General features: G+C 37.6%; 2 protein-coding genes across 5 annotated transcripts in view; one reads left to right on the forward strand and one right to left on the reverse strand.

The window, feature by feature from the left end:
- Positions 1-4,787, reverse strand: part of nsun6 (NOP2/Sun RNA methyltransferase 6) — a 10,239-nt gene extending 5,452 nt beyond the window's left edge. The window contains exons 1-8 of one of the 4 annotated variants that reach the window (XM_024280127.2): positions 4,769-4,787; positions 2,764-2,865; positions 2,270-2,425; positions 2,102-2,199; positions 1,921-2,027; positions 1,699-1,852; positions 593-674; positions 397-516 (exon numbers count right to left, since the gene is read on the reverse strand). In XM_024280127.2, coding sequence (XP_024135895.1) covers positions 397-516; positions 593-674; positions 1,699-1,852; positions 1,921-2,027; positions 2,102-2,199; positions 2,270-2,425; positions 2,764-2,838 — 792 coding nt within the window. In that variant the 5' untranslated portion in view covers positions 2,839-2,865; positions 4,769-4,787. Of the gene's footprint in view, positions 1-396; positions 517-592; positions 675-1,698; positions 1,853-1,920; positions 2,028-2,101; positions 2,200-2,269; positions 2,426-2,763; positions 2,866-3,139; positions 3,252-4,768 lie in introns of those variants that run through there. The other 3 variants (XM_024280123.2, XM_024280125.2, XM_024280124.2) reach the window with 3 other exon arrangements.
- Positions 4,161-12,272, forward strand: arl8 (ADP-ribosylation factor-like 8). Its single transcript, XM_024280128.2, has 6 exons — positions 4,161-4,573; positions 5,927-5,987; positions 6,056-6,203; positions 9,739-9,822; positions 9,908-10,059; positions 12,112-12,272. The coding sequence occupies exons 1-6, from the start codon at positions 4,528-4,530 to the stop codon at positions 12,158-12,160; spliced, it is 540 nt and encodes a 179-aa protein (XP_024135896.1). The 5' UTR covers positions 4,161-4,527; the 3' UTR covers positions 12,161-12,272.
- The last annotated feature ends 6 nt before the right edge of the window (positions 12,273-12,278 follow it).

The following is a 12,278-nucleotide window of genomic DNA, read 5'->3' on the forward strand; positions in this document are numbered from 1 at the left end:
TTAGGAGCTCCGTACATTGGGGAGTAATACACAGAATCAATACTTTTAAAAACATGTTTTCTAAATGTTTCCCACCGTTTGGTTGAGCAGGCAGTTAAAAGGTTAAATATTACCAGAATAAATCTTTAAATTTGAGTATTCTTAACTTAAGAAATAGTTCAGAGGTGTCCTCATTGTACGGCATAATGATTTTTTTTTGCAAAATGATTAAAGGTTCTAGTTTTGATTCATAAGAATTATCCCAGACTTCCAAACAATATGAATAATTTATTAAAATCAAGGAGAAATAAAAAATATTTTTAATTAAAATGAACGCGATAATTTGACAGCCGTAAATATGATCCCAATTTGGTACATTTTTACCCAAACTAACTGAAAGTGAAGAAAAACAGGCACCTGATCCCCCATGAGGGCAGCGATGTGGCAGGTCTTCCCTCCCGGTGCAGCACACATATCCAGGATTCGCTCTCCGGGTCGCGGTCCGAGCACATGACCCACAACCACAGAGGGGAAGTTCTGCAAAGAAAGAAAAAAAAAGGTTAAATAAAAACCCCTTTCTGTTTATTGACTACCTCCTTATGAGAAGAACTACCTGCAGGAACGCCAGGCTGGGCAGAACCCCATCAAAGGAGGGACTTCTGTAAAGTGGCTCCAGCATACGAACCCCCACACCTCTTTAAAAAAAAGAAAAGGTATCGAACGGCTGTATTTAGGTCAGGCTTCAACATGAAAAGAGATATTTGTGCCTGTTTGTTGCTGATTAAAACGTAGAAGGAGCCGCATAGCCTTACTTTAGCCTTTCAGAAATCTAGATTTTGCATTAATTACCTTTTTACGTATTTCCTGGAGTATAAGTCACACTTTTTTTCATAGTTTAGCCAGGGGTGCGACTTATACTCAGGAGGGACTTTTTTGTGTTTTTTTAGACATAAATAGGCTCATATTTTTGTGTTTTTCTAGTAAACACAGGTTGTCCTTTTGCGGATGTTTCCTCTAACAACCACTGGAGGGCGCTTTATCTGAATATAGACAGCAGCAGAAGAAGAGTTGTTGTCCAAAACTAACATGGAAAAGAATCTGATTGTTTTCCTCTTTAACTTTGATATTTTTCTTATACAGATCAAAAAATTAGTATTTTTGTATTTATTTTTAGCTACGCTGGGCTTGGCCGATTTGTTCTTAAATATTAGACTATTCTCCCAAAAGTACGACTTATATATGGTTTTCTTCTTCTTGATTAGACATTTATTGTTCTTGCGACTTATACTCTGGAAAATATGGTAAATAATGAATACGAATTATGTCTATTTTTTGACACGAAGCAATTTTATTTATTTATTTAATTTTTCTTTCATTTATTTATTTTTGTTCTTTTTTGCCTCTTTGTCCTCAGTAGTCTTACACTGCTGGGTTTTGTTATTTTAGTTTAAGGTTGGACCTTGGTAGTCTTAGTTTGCAGGCTTTGTTTATTTGTTTTCTTGTTTGGTTAGAGGGAGCTGTGACTCCGATGGTCGACATGTCTGGGTCAGCAGTCTCTATGACTTATTTTATGTTTGGCCAAGGAGCCACTATAGAGAGATAACAGAGCCACATGTAGCCGCAGGTTGCAAACCCCTGATTTAGGATATTAACAGATCTCTGACTTCTTTGATTACACCCTCTTAAGCTCACAGGACAGAAGAAAGTAGAAAACCAAACCTTGGAGGTTCGTCTGTGCAGAAAATACTCGAGCGATCCATTTCTGCGACTCCATTCCCCACAAACACCTTGTTCCCCTGGAAGCTTAGAGCTCCTCGGGTACACCTGCCCTCCAGGTCGGAGAAGACGGACACAACGTCTCCCGCCTTCATGTCTGAGGACACAAACACGATAAAAACTGTGTCCAGAAGTTTGAGGACGCCTCTTAAGTTTGAGTCGTACGTTTGGGGCTGGCGACGATTCCTGGGGCGAAGACGTGCGCTCCTCTGAGGACGGCGTTGCCACACTGAGCCCCCACCACCACCTCCGAGCTGAGCCGCTCCACATGTCTAAAACCGAACGCATCTCTCACAGACGGCGGGAGCAAACAGCTTCATCCGATGAACCGGAATTCCTCACATACCTCGGGCCGTCAACAGGAAGAAGTAAGACGTCTGGGACTCGTGGGTGTGGAAGAATCTGAACGGACGCCTCATCTGCTGGCGAGTCGCTCGACTTTTGCTTCAACAGTAACAAAAAGATCCGTGACTTCACTGAATAGCTAACCCAGAACCACGAATCTGAGCTTTACCTTGCTCAGCTCTTCTTGCAGCTTGGACCGGATCTCTTCCAGCGGAGCCAGGTGGGTGCTGGCTCGCACACAGGTGTGAGACGGAGGGTGAGACAGGCAGAGGAGCAACTTCTGGAAGCGAAGCTCCGCCTCATGGTGACCCACAGCAGCCAGGATCTGGGAACACAGAAATAATGAACAAATTCTTATGGAGGAAAATATCATTTTATAGAAACCTATTATAGTGCATAAAACATACATACAAATAAAGAGAAAAAATAAACAGCTGTGTGGAGTTTTCCACTATATATTCTGTGATTTTATTTCACTTTTTTCTTAGGTTTATTAAATATTTTGCTTATGAATTAAAAACTCCAAAATATCCAATGAGTCAAATTTTATGAATTTGAAAAATAAACTTTATTGTTCAGGTTAATGACCTTTGCATCACATTTTTTCTCCAAATACCCTTTTTTTTGTTTCTAAAATAGTATTTTACTCAAACAAATCCTCACCTCCTTGTTTAAAAATACACTTTTAAGATGCTCCGTCACCTCAGGCTTCAGACATATTCTTGGGAAAATAGACATGTCTTGTGGGGACAGCAAATCTTCTGTCTGTTTAAAGGAAAAATAAAAACAAAGTACATTTAAAATGCTGTTGGTAAATCATGGAGAGTAGCACTTTATGACTAATTTAACACGATTTATGTTTAATCCCAACACGTGCTGTTGACTTCTGTTTTTGTTTTTATTTTGTTCTGTTTCGTTTCGTGGAGAAACAAACTGTTCGTTCTTTAGTCGGATAAACTGTAGTGTTCGTGACAAAAACACGTAACTCTATGTAATTATCGCTACATCGACAACACTTAAAAATGCAACTCAAACGTACAAACAAAATCTTACAAGTGGTTTCCCTCTTCTGCTACTGACCGCGACACCAGCAGGAATTCAGTTTTCTTAAACATCTGCTTCCGTATACGTCACAAGACTGGTCACGTGGTATCAGTGAAGCCTTTCCTTTTTTTTAGAGCGAATAAAAAACATACTTTCACTACAAAAATAAGAATATACATGATACATGTTTATTTCAATAAATTAAAAATATAGATAATATAAACACATGTTTAATAGCAAACAATTATTAAAGTAATAACATGTTTATTAATAATATTAATAACATGATTATATTTATTATTTTTACATAAACATAAGTCTAAAATTTAACACATTTAGTAATTGCAGGTGGAAAAACACAATACAACCACCTTTAGATAAAAAACGTTCAATTTGCTTCTAATTTTATTGTTTACACGCATTAAAATTTTCTTAAATTTATGATAAATTCTAAAATACGAACTATTTGTTTACATAAGTATGCACACATTGCTACAAAATGTTACACACACACACACACACATATATATATAAATACTTTATTACAAACTAAAGGTCCATTTGCCACAAGAGACACAACAGAAAACAAAACACTTAAAAATATAATAAAATAAAAGAAACACTCATAATAATTCAGGTATAAAGACCAATAAAAACAATGACATAAAATTACCAAGCATCGTAAACTTATAAAATCGTAAAAGTACAACAACTTACGTCTTTTAATTTAATTTAATTTAATTTAATTTAATTTAATTTAATTTAATTTAATTTAATTTAATTTAATTTAATTTAATTTAATTTAATTTTATTTTATTTTATTTTATTTTATTTTATTTTATTTTATTTATTTAATTTTATTTAATTTTATGTTATATTATTTTATTTTATTATCAATAATGAGTTGAATAGTTCTTTAAACCATTTTTATCTCAGAGTTTTCAAACATTTCTTTTTTTAGACAAACATTTCCGGTTGTGAAAAAAAAAAATGAACAAAACATGTGACGTCACTACGTAAGCGTGGGACAGAACTCGTCGGGTTGCATTGCACAGCGTAGCACCATCAGCGGCCACACGGAGCCGGAGCCTTTATCAGTCGCGTCTCTCCCCGTACAGTGCAGGGTTGTACCGATAGGATTTATTGAGGCTTTGACAGCACTCGATACGCCTCACCGTCTCCGTCCGTTTGTGTGCTCAGTTTTTGGCAACAACGGGGCGCATGGAGTCCGCGTTTAAACGGTCCGGGAGGTGTTGTGCTGGAAAAAGATCATCCAGCTAGTGGTAGTTAGCCCGCCACCGCCGCCGCCAGCCAGCCACGGACTTAACGGAGAGAAGCGCCACCCGGTCAAGAGACGAAACCAGCATTTGTGGGATCCAAACAATGGGGCTTATATTCGCTAAACTGTGGAGCTTCTTTTGTAATCAAGGTGAGTTTCGATAAAAAAAAATCTCCAAGTTGCCCTCCGCTTTAAATGTTCTAGCGGGGATAAAGAGAACTGTTAGCTCGTTAGCACGAAGTGAAGTACAATAACAGATGGGAGCGAATTATCGCGCTACATCTCCTGAATCCAGCTGTACATATTTTTTCTTTCTTTTCTGACACGGATGATGAAACTATTCACCTGTTACCGCGATGGTTAATCTGTTTACCAGTTAGTCATCCAGCATGATGACACGAATCACTGCGGGCTCATCCAGTTGCCAATCGGCTTTAGTTCACTATCCAGGACGCGACGCAGTGCTACGAGGTTTCTGGAAAGTTGGTCGGATCCTTTTCTTTGTTCTACAGTTAGATCCTCGCGGCAGAAAAAAAGAAAAAAAAAAATGTTTTTTTTTTGGCTATTATTAAATCTATCGAATGTAGTTTCTGTTTTTGTTGAGCTATTTCTTTTGTATTTGGATTCACGTTATATTTTCCAAATGATACAAATTATTCTAGTTTGGAGTGAAAAAAAATAACTTACAACATATATTTAGCTTATTTCCCCATAGTTTAATTATTATTTAGCAGAATATTCACGCTTTTCTCTTAATCTGAACTCCCTAAAGTGTTGTTTTTATTTATTTAAATGCTTTTTAAACCTTCTTTTTGTCTGTGTAGCACTTTTCTGTGGATGAAAGGCACCAAATAAAACAGATTTTAATTTAAATATGTTATTGTAGGTTTTCAGGAATAATTCAAACAAAAAAAGAGATCCCGGACGAGCCCCCAAAAATATATTTTCTGTTCTTTGTGGTGTTTTGTTGTTGACTGGAGTAAATTCTGCACAAAGTTGAAGGTTGATTGACTGGATCTGTCCTTTAAATGTGGATTATATCATCCGGTGTCAAATTTCACACACTTATACGCAAAGATTAAATCTGTATGGAACAACGATCATCTCCACGTAAACCAACATCACCACCACATTACTCATTATTCAGCTGGTAAATGAGTTTTTCCTTTGCATGATTTGCTTGTGATTATCACAAGGTAGCCACTTTTTGAGGAAGCAATACTCGGGGATCATCACCCGGGCTATCACAGCTGTGAGCCGTCTGAGCGCACTTCCTTCCTCTTTGGCTCTAGAGCTTGTTTGTGGTCGTTTTGCTGGCCTCAGCTGAGTCTGACGCTCTGCCTCATCGCCACGGTTGGTCCCCACTGCTGGGCCGTTTGTTCACACTCAAAGGAAGGAATTGCAGCCTGTTGAATTTTGAATGAGAATGCTCCACAGCCCCCCCACCCCCCGTATTGTTTCTCTGCATATCGGAAACTCAAAATGAATGGTCTGTCATTGCAGAGCACAAGGTGATCATTGTGGGTCTGGACAATGCAGGGAAGACGACAATTCTCTACCAGTTGTGAGTACAGTTAAAAGCAGCTGAAATACACTGTAGTTCAAAATCCTCATTGATGTTTGTGTCTAAAGTTTGATGAACGAGGTCGTCCATACGTCACCCACCATTGGAAGCAACGTGGAAGAAATAGTGGTGAAGAACACCCACTTCCTGATGTGGGACATCGGAGGCCAGGAGTCCCTGCGATCCTCTTGGAACACCTACTACGCCAACACAGAGGTGAGAGCGGGTTTCTCTGCTGGAGAGGAGAATAGCTTGGCATCGCTTTCCCTTCTGGAGCGCAGCAGCTGGCGTGTTTTTGTTCGGCGGGCAGCGGGAGACGCCCAAGTCAGAGGTCAGGCCTTCACAAAGGGCTCCGTCTGAGAAGAGAGGCTGGGGGGGTCAGCTGCCTCGAGGCCAAACAGAACAGGAGCAGCAGATGTGCATGAGAACTTTAAACAACGCTCAGCACGGAGCTACACTAGTGTAACACAAACCCAAAACATGAGGAGGAGGATTCAGCCGTGTTTGCACAGGCTCATCTGCAAAAGTAAATTTATTCCAGGATGTTCTCTATTTTTGTTATTTTACATTTACTTAAATTAGGAATAGGCCGTTATAATTTTTTCTGGCTGATACGATGACCAATATTTCCGATATTTGAAGTGTCCAAAAAAACATCAAGTTTAGATTTTCTTTTTGTTTCTTTATATCACGTTTCAAAGTTAAGGCCGGGGGGCCGAATCAGGCCCTCCAGATCATTATATTTTATTGTTATTAATGGCCTGATGTTATCTTGTGCTCATTTCTAACTTGTATAATTTTGACAGAATATATTAATATATATAAAGAGTAAAATATTCAAAGGTATTTAAGGTTTAAGTTGATTTATTCTGGAATAATATTCCTGTGTTTTATTATTCATAATTATGTTAAAAAGTTACAGTTTTATTAATTGGCATTCTGCTATCTTTTTGGACTATTTTGACATTTACTAAGATTTTTTTAGGCTATTTTAAAGTTTAGCTATTTTTTTCAGGTACATGCTAGCTGTTTTGGCTAAGTTAAGTTTTTTGTTTGTTTTTCAGGCTAATTTGGCCTTTAGGTAAATTTTTAGCTGGCTATCAACTTCAGTATTTTCAGCTATCAGCTTCAGCGTTTTCATTTATCGGCTTCAGCATTTTCCGCTATCAGCTTTAGCGTTTTCAGCTATCAGCTTCAGCATTTTCAACTTTCAGCTTCAGCTTTTTCCGCTATCAGCTTCAGAGTTTTCTGCTGTCAGCTTCAGCATTTTCAGCTATCAGCTTCAGCTTTTTCCGCTATCAGCTTCAGAGTTTTCTGCTGTCAGCTTCAGCATTTTCAGCTATCAGCTTCAGCGTTTTCAGCTATCAGCTTCAGCATTTTCAGCTATCAGCTTCAGCATTTTCAACTATCGGCTTCAGCTTTTTCCGCTATCAGCTTCAGTGTTTTCAGCTTTAGCATTTTCAGCTGTCAGCTTCAGCGTTTTCAGCTGTCGACTTCAGCGTTTTCAGTTATCAATTTCAGCATCTTCAGCTATCAGCACTAATATCTTCAGCAGTCAAATTCAGCTTACAGAGCTCACACTAGCATTATTACAGCACAGGTGATGCTATATATTTAGTTCATAATTATGTTAAAAAGTTACAGTTCTCCTGTTCATTCTGTGATCTAAAGTGTGTTTTGGATTTTGTCCACTTGTGCGATTGAGTTTGAAACTCATGCTTTATAAGAAATGCACAACTTTTCTGTCACCATACAATCACGTCATAATTGACTTTTTTAATACATAGCAAGGAATCTCATAGGAACAAATACCATTAAAAAAAATCTGAGAACATTCAGACAATTTACCAACTATTAAACATAACTGTGAGTCATACGTTTTCCATCACCAGGGATCTATCAGGAACTACTTGTATCTATCAAATATAAAACATACATGAAAACAGCGTCAATGTCAAAAATAAAGAGTATCTGAAAACAGAAAAATATCAGTGGATGTTTTTATATCAGACCAATACTAATAAACTAATTATCAACTATAAATGAATAAATTGTTGTTTATTTGTTTCTTTTATTTTCAAAAGTTGGTTTGGAGTTTTTCTGTTTTTTTTTTTCTCAGCGCTATATTTTTTAAACAATTGAAATGTTAGCAGAGACTGTGACAGCTTTGAGAAGTGAGTCATCCTCGGTGGGGGCCGCTCTTTACAGGGTTTCCCACAAATGAAGGGCTTTCCTTCGGATGCGGCGACTTGATTAAAACGTACTAATGTCCCAGAATGCGTCATGTGCAGGTTAATCAGTAGTTAGAAACCTTGTAAAAAGAAGCCGGCTCATGGAAAACCACACACAGTGGGCTGTTGACACACAAACATGCCGACTCCTGCTTTATGCACTGAGGCGGAAACTGTGACCTTCACTGCTGATGGGGTCACGCTCCTTTCTGACTTTTTCAGCCTCTAAATGGTTCAAATGACATCAATCTCTAGTTTTATGGATCGATTATTGATCTATTAAGCTTGGATTGATCGTGATCAATTTAATCAACCCAGCTCTATTTATTTCTGATTTTATAGCGTGAAAACTAAAATGACTTTGGCTGCAATTTGTGTTAAAAAAATGGAAAAAAATAAAGATTGAATGAGGATTAATTGATAAAATGTTAATATTTCTATTTTTTGGTTCACTAAAAAGTCACTTTTTATAAGAAAAGATTATAGTTTTGCCCTCTAAAAACAAAACAATCAAGCAACAGCATCAGATCTTGACTATAGGAGTTTTATTTTGGCGGGGGGACTTTCACTTTTGCAATTCATTCTTAGCAAAACACAGTTGTCTTTTAGAGAGCTCCTCGGTGTCCTGAACCCTCAGAAAGTCCAAAATACTTCTAGGTTTAAAAAGCATTTTAGCTTTTGTAACAAAAAAGTTTCATCATCAAGCTAGCAGACGTTAGCATTATATGCTAGCTCGATCTCTATTTTTAAGGATTGATCGATTCAAATCAATTTTATCAACCCAGTCCTAGTCCCTAATCATTCTCAGGAGCGGTTTAATGTCGGAAAATATTTTAAGGTCGACCTCTATGAAGCTGAAGTTGGCTTCTTTTATCCTTCCAGTTTCCCTTAACTTTTAAGGATAAAATTAATCTTCTTCCTATGTATAATACTTTATTCGTATACTAGATTTCGTGTTGGAACCATTAAAATGTGATATAGATTTTCCTTTAACTCGTAAACTAAATTCTTTCTTGTCCAACTTTCAAGGTCCGACAGATAAATACAAAAAAACGGTTGCTTAAACTGGTATTTTCAAAACACAAACTTGAATTTATTAAACAGCCAGTTGCTGAATATTATAAATTATCATTATGGCATGTGAGAAGAATTGTCACAATAAATCCATATTTGGAGTAAAGACTCCTGTTTTTTTTTTTTAATTTAGCTTTCTTTTATTTTGAAGTCAAAGTCTCTTCTTCTGTTTCCTCTCCGCATATTTTCTGTAATCAGAAACTTTATAAAAACATGTTTGCCTTTTTTTTTATGAACTTTGCTAGTTTGGGGGTCTCACTTTTAAGAAAATAGTGGATGTATATTCGAAAGTGACAGAATGAGTGAGAGATGTGGTGGAGACAATCTAGCAGATTTTCAAAATAAAACCTCCTTTAAAATCAGATTATAAATTGAAAAAAAAAAACATTTTTTTTTCTGCTTCCTGGTACTGGACCACTGGTTTAAATGTTTCTCTTGCTTCTCAGTTCATCATTCTGGTGGTGGACAGCACGGACAGAGAGAGACTGGCCATCTCCAAGGAGGAGCTCTACAGGATGCTGGCTCATGAGGTAAAACCATCCCGACGCTCCACACAGGTGGTTCATATTCCACGGAGCGCTGCTGCTTCAGACGGGTTCGTTGTTCTCTGTTCAGGATCTGCGGAAAGCAGCCGTGTTGATATTTGCCAATAAGCAGGACATGAAGGACTGCATGTCTGCAGCCGAGATCTCCAAATACCTCACTCTGAGCTCCATCAAGGACCACCCCTGGCACATACAGTCCTGCTGCGCACTCACAGGAGAGGGGTAAGACCGGAACACTTCTGGAGAATTCAGTTTTAATGGATTTTGGTGATTAAAAAGAACAATTCCCCGTATATTGGCACATTTGAAATACATTTCCCACACTTTTTCCATGCGTTTAGAAGAAAAGATTCCAGTTTAAATTACTTATGATGTGAAAACAGTTTAAAAGTGAACAAAATTGATTTTAGAAAATACATTTGACAAATCTATAATTAATAAAAATCTATTAATTTAGTGAATCAGATTGAATCAGTAATGCTGAGTGTCATTTCTAGCACAGAAAAACAAACAAATAAAACGCTTTGGAGCAAATTTAGATTCTTTTCTTTTTTGAATTCTTTAACTATGTCCTGTAAATGTGCTCTTTTGCCCCTTTTTCCAGTAAACATTAAATCTTCTATATTTTATAATTATTTTACAATTTACTCCATGTCATAAGAGTGTAATAATTTAAAATGGGAAAAAAAACACAAAATTGAAATTAGATTTGAACGGTTTTTAGTGAGAAAAATTTGATTACGCATGTTAAAAGTTAAAATTTAGCAAATATAAAAGTATTTACAACTACATTTCTGCATTTTTGCTTCTAAATGTGCAAAAACGGTGCATAAAGAGTAAAATATCTACAGCTGCTACAGGCATGAATTCAGCGTCTGTCGCCACAGGGAAGAAGGAGGTTAGAGGTACCAACCTCACCACATCCTGGTACATTATTGTCTTATCACATCTGAAACGTTCCCCGTTCCACGCCTCTCTGTTGCTCTGGACTGTTTACCCTAAGAACTGAAAGTCTTCCACCTTCTGCTCCACTTGGGCCTGAAAAATGTTATCCGATTGTAACGGTTGACTGGAATAAATCATTCTGACATGCCTACTGATGATCTTTCAGATTACAACGTCCATAGAAGATGAAATCAACTTGTGTTCTCCACTCTTAAATGTCACCCTCAGCTCATCTTTTCTGGAGAAATGTCTCCATCACTGCCACTTCCATTCTTTTAGCAATATCTACATCACTCTCTCGTCACCTGTTTCCTTCACCCACATGTCTGTTAAACTCTGCTCCAATCTCCACGCTGGATCTCCTCATCCATCTCCCTCCAGAATTTCCATGAGGACCTACCTGGACATTTTTTTTTAAGTTTTAAGCTTTAAAACAAGTTTCTTTTACAATTCTGAACACTTTTGGGCTATGATCATTGACTGTATATAGGGAACTGGACAGAGCAAACATGACATCACCCATAGAAAATGACTTACTTCCTGTTCCAACCAACCAAAGTCAATTCAGTCACCATTTTTCCGCTAGAACCGGACGTCCTCAGTACGCCGTGATTGGTCCGTGTCGTGTTGGTCTACATTTCTATGACAACCACTCTCCAATCAGTAGTGAGCACGTATGAAGGCCACGCCCCTTCCTCTGAAAGTGGACTCTGTCAAACTTTTTGAGCGTTCGACGTGAGACCACCTACTTTCATTGAGGCTTCTGATTGGTCAGTTTATAGCTTGGAAAAATATTGTAAAAAAATATGTTAGTAAAAACGTGTTGAAAAGATGTAGCAAAGCAAGAATGGTTATTCTAAAAGTAGACACAAACTGAGTTTTCGACTCTAGACTCCAAAGGGTTAAAAATAAATGTTCTAAATGTACAATTTTGTGTTCGATTTCATGTTGTGATTATTTGCAGACAGTACCTGGCAGATAATACTCTAACTAAAAAGAAAACATTAATTGCGATTAATCGCGATTATTTTTTTCCAGTTTGCGATTAATTCGTTAATTTTTTTTAATCGCTTCCCAGCCCAAATAATGACTAGCTGTTTACTTCTCAATAAAAGTTTATGGGATTTCAGCTTTTTGGGAGCTATTTCGAATGCGAGTTGGGAGGGGTCACTCTGTCCAGTTTTCTATATACTGTCAACGGTTAAGATTAGGGTTAGTTGTATGAACTTCCAGCTTTAGATTCATCATCCTATCTTTTTTTATTATTATTATATTTGTGTTCTTGATAGAAATAAAGCCCACTAATGTGAGTATGTTTGTGTTTTCTAGTTTATGTCAGGGTCTGGAGTGGATGGCCTCCAGAGCTGGCCTCAGATAACCCCTCCCGCCGCCATCCACGGCCCGACACCCTCTCCATCGCAGAAGCGTCGCAGCATCTCGTCCTCACTTCACATTTTCGTCTGACAAGACGGGACATCAGCATCCAGAGACGGACC

Source organism: Oryzias melastigma, linkage group LG20 (genome assembly GCF_002922805.2).
Source record: "Oryzias melastigma strain HK-1 linkage group LG20, ASM292280v2, whole genome shotgun sequence".
In the NCBI taxonomy this organism is placed as follows: Eukaryota; Metazoa; Chordata; class Actinopteri; order Beloniformes; family Adrianichthyidae; genus Oryzias; species Oryzias melastigma.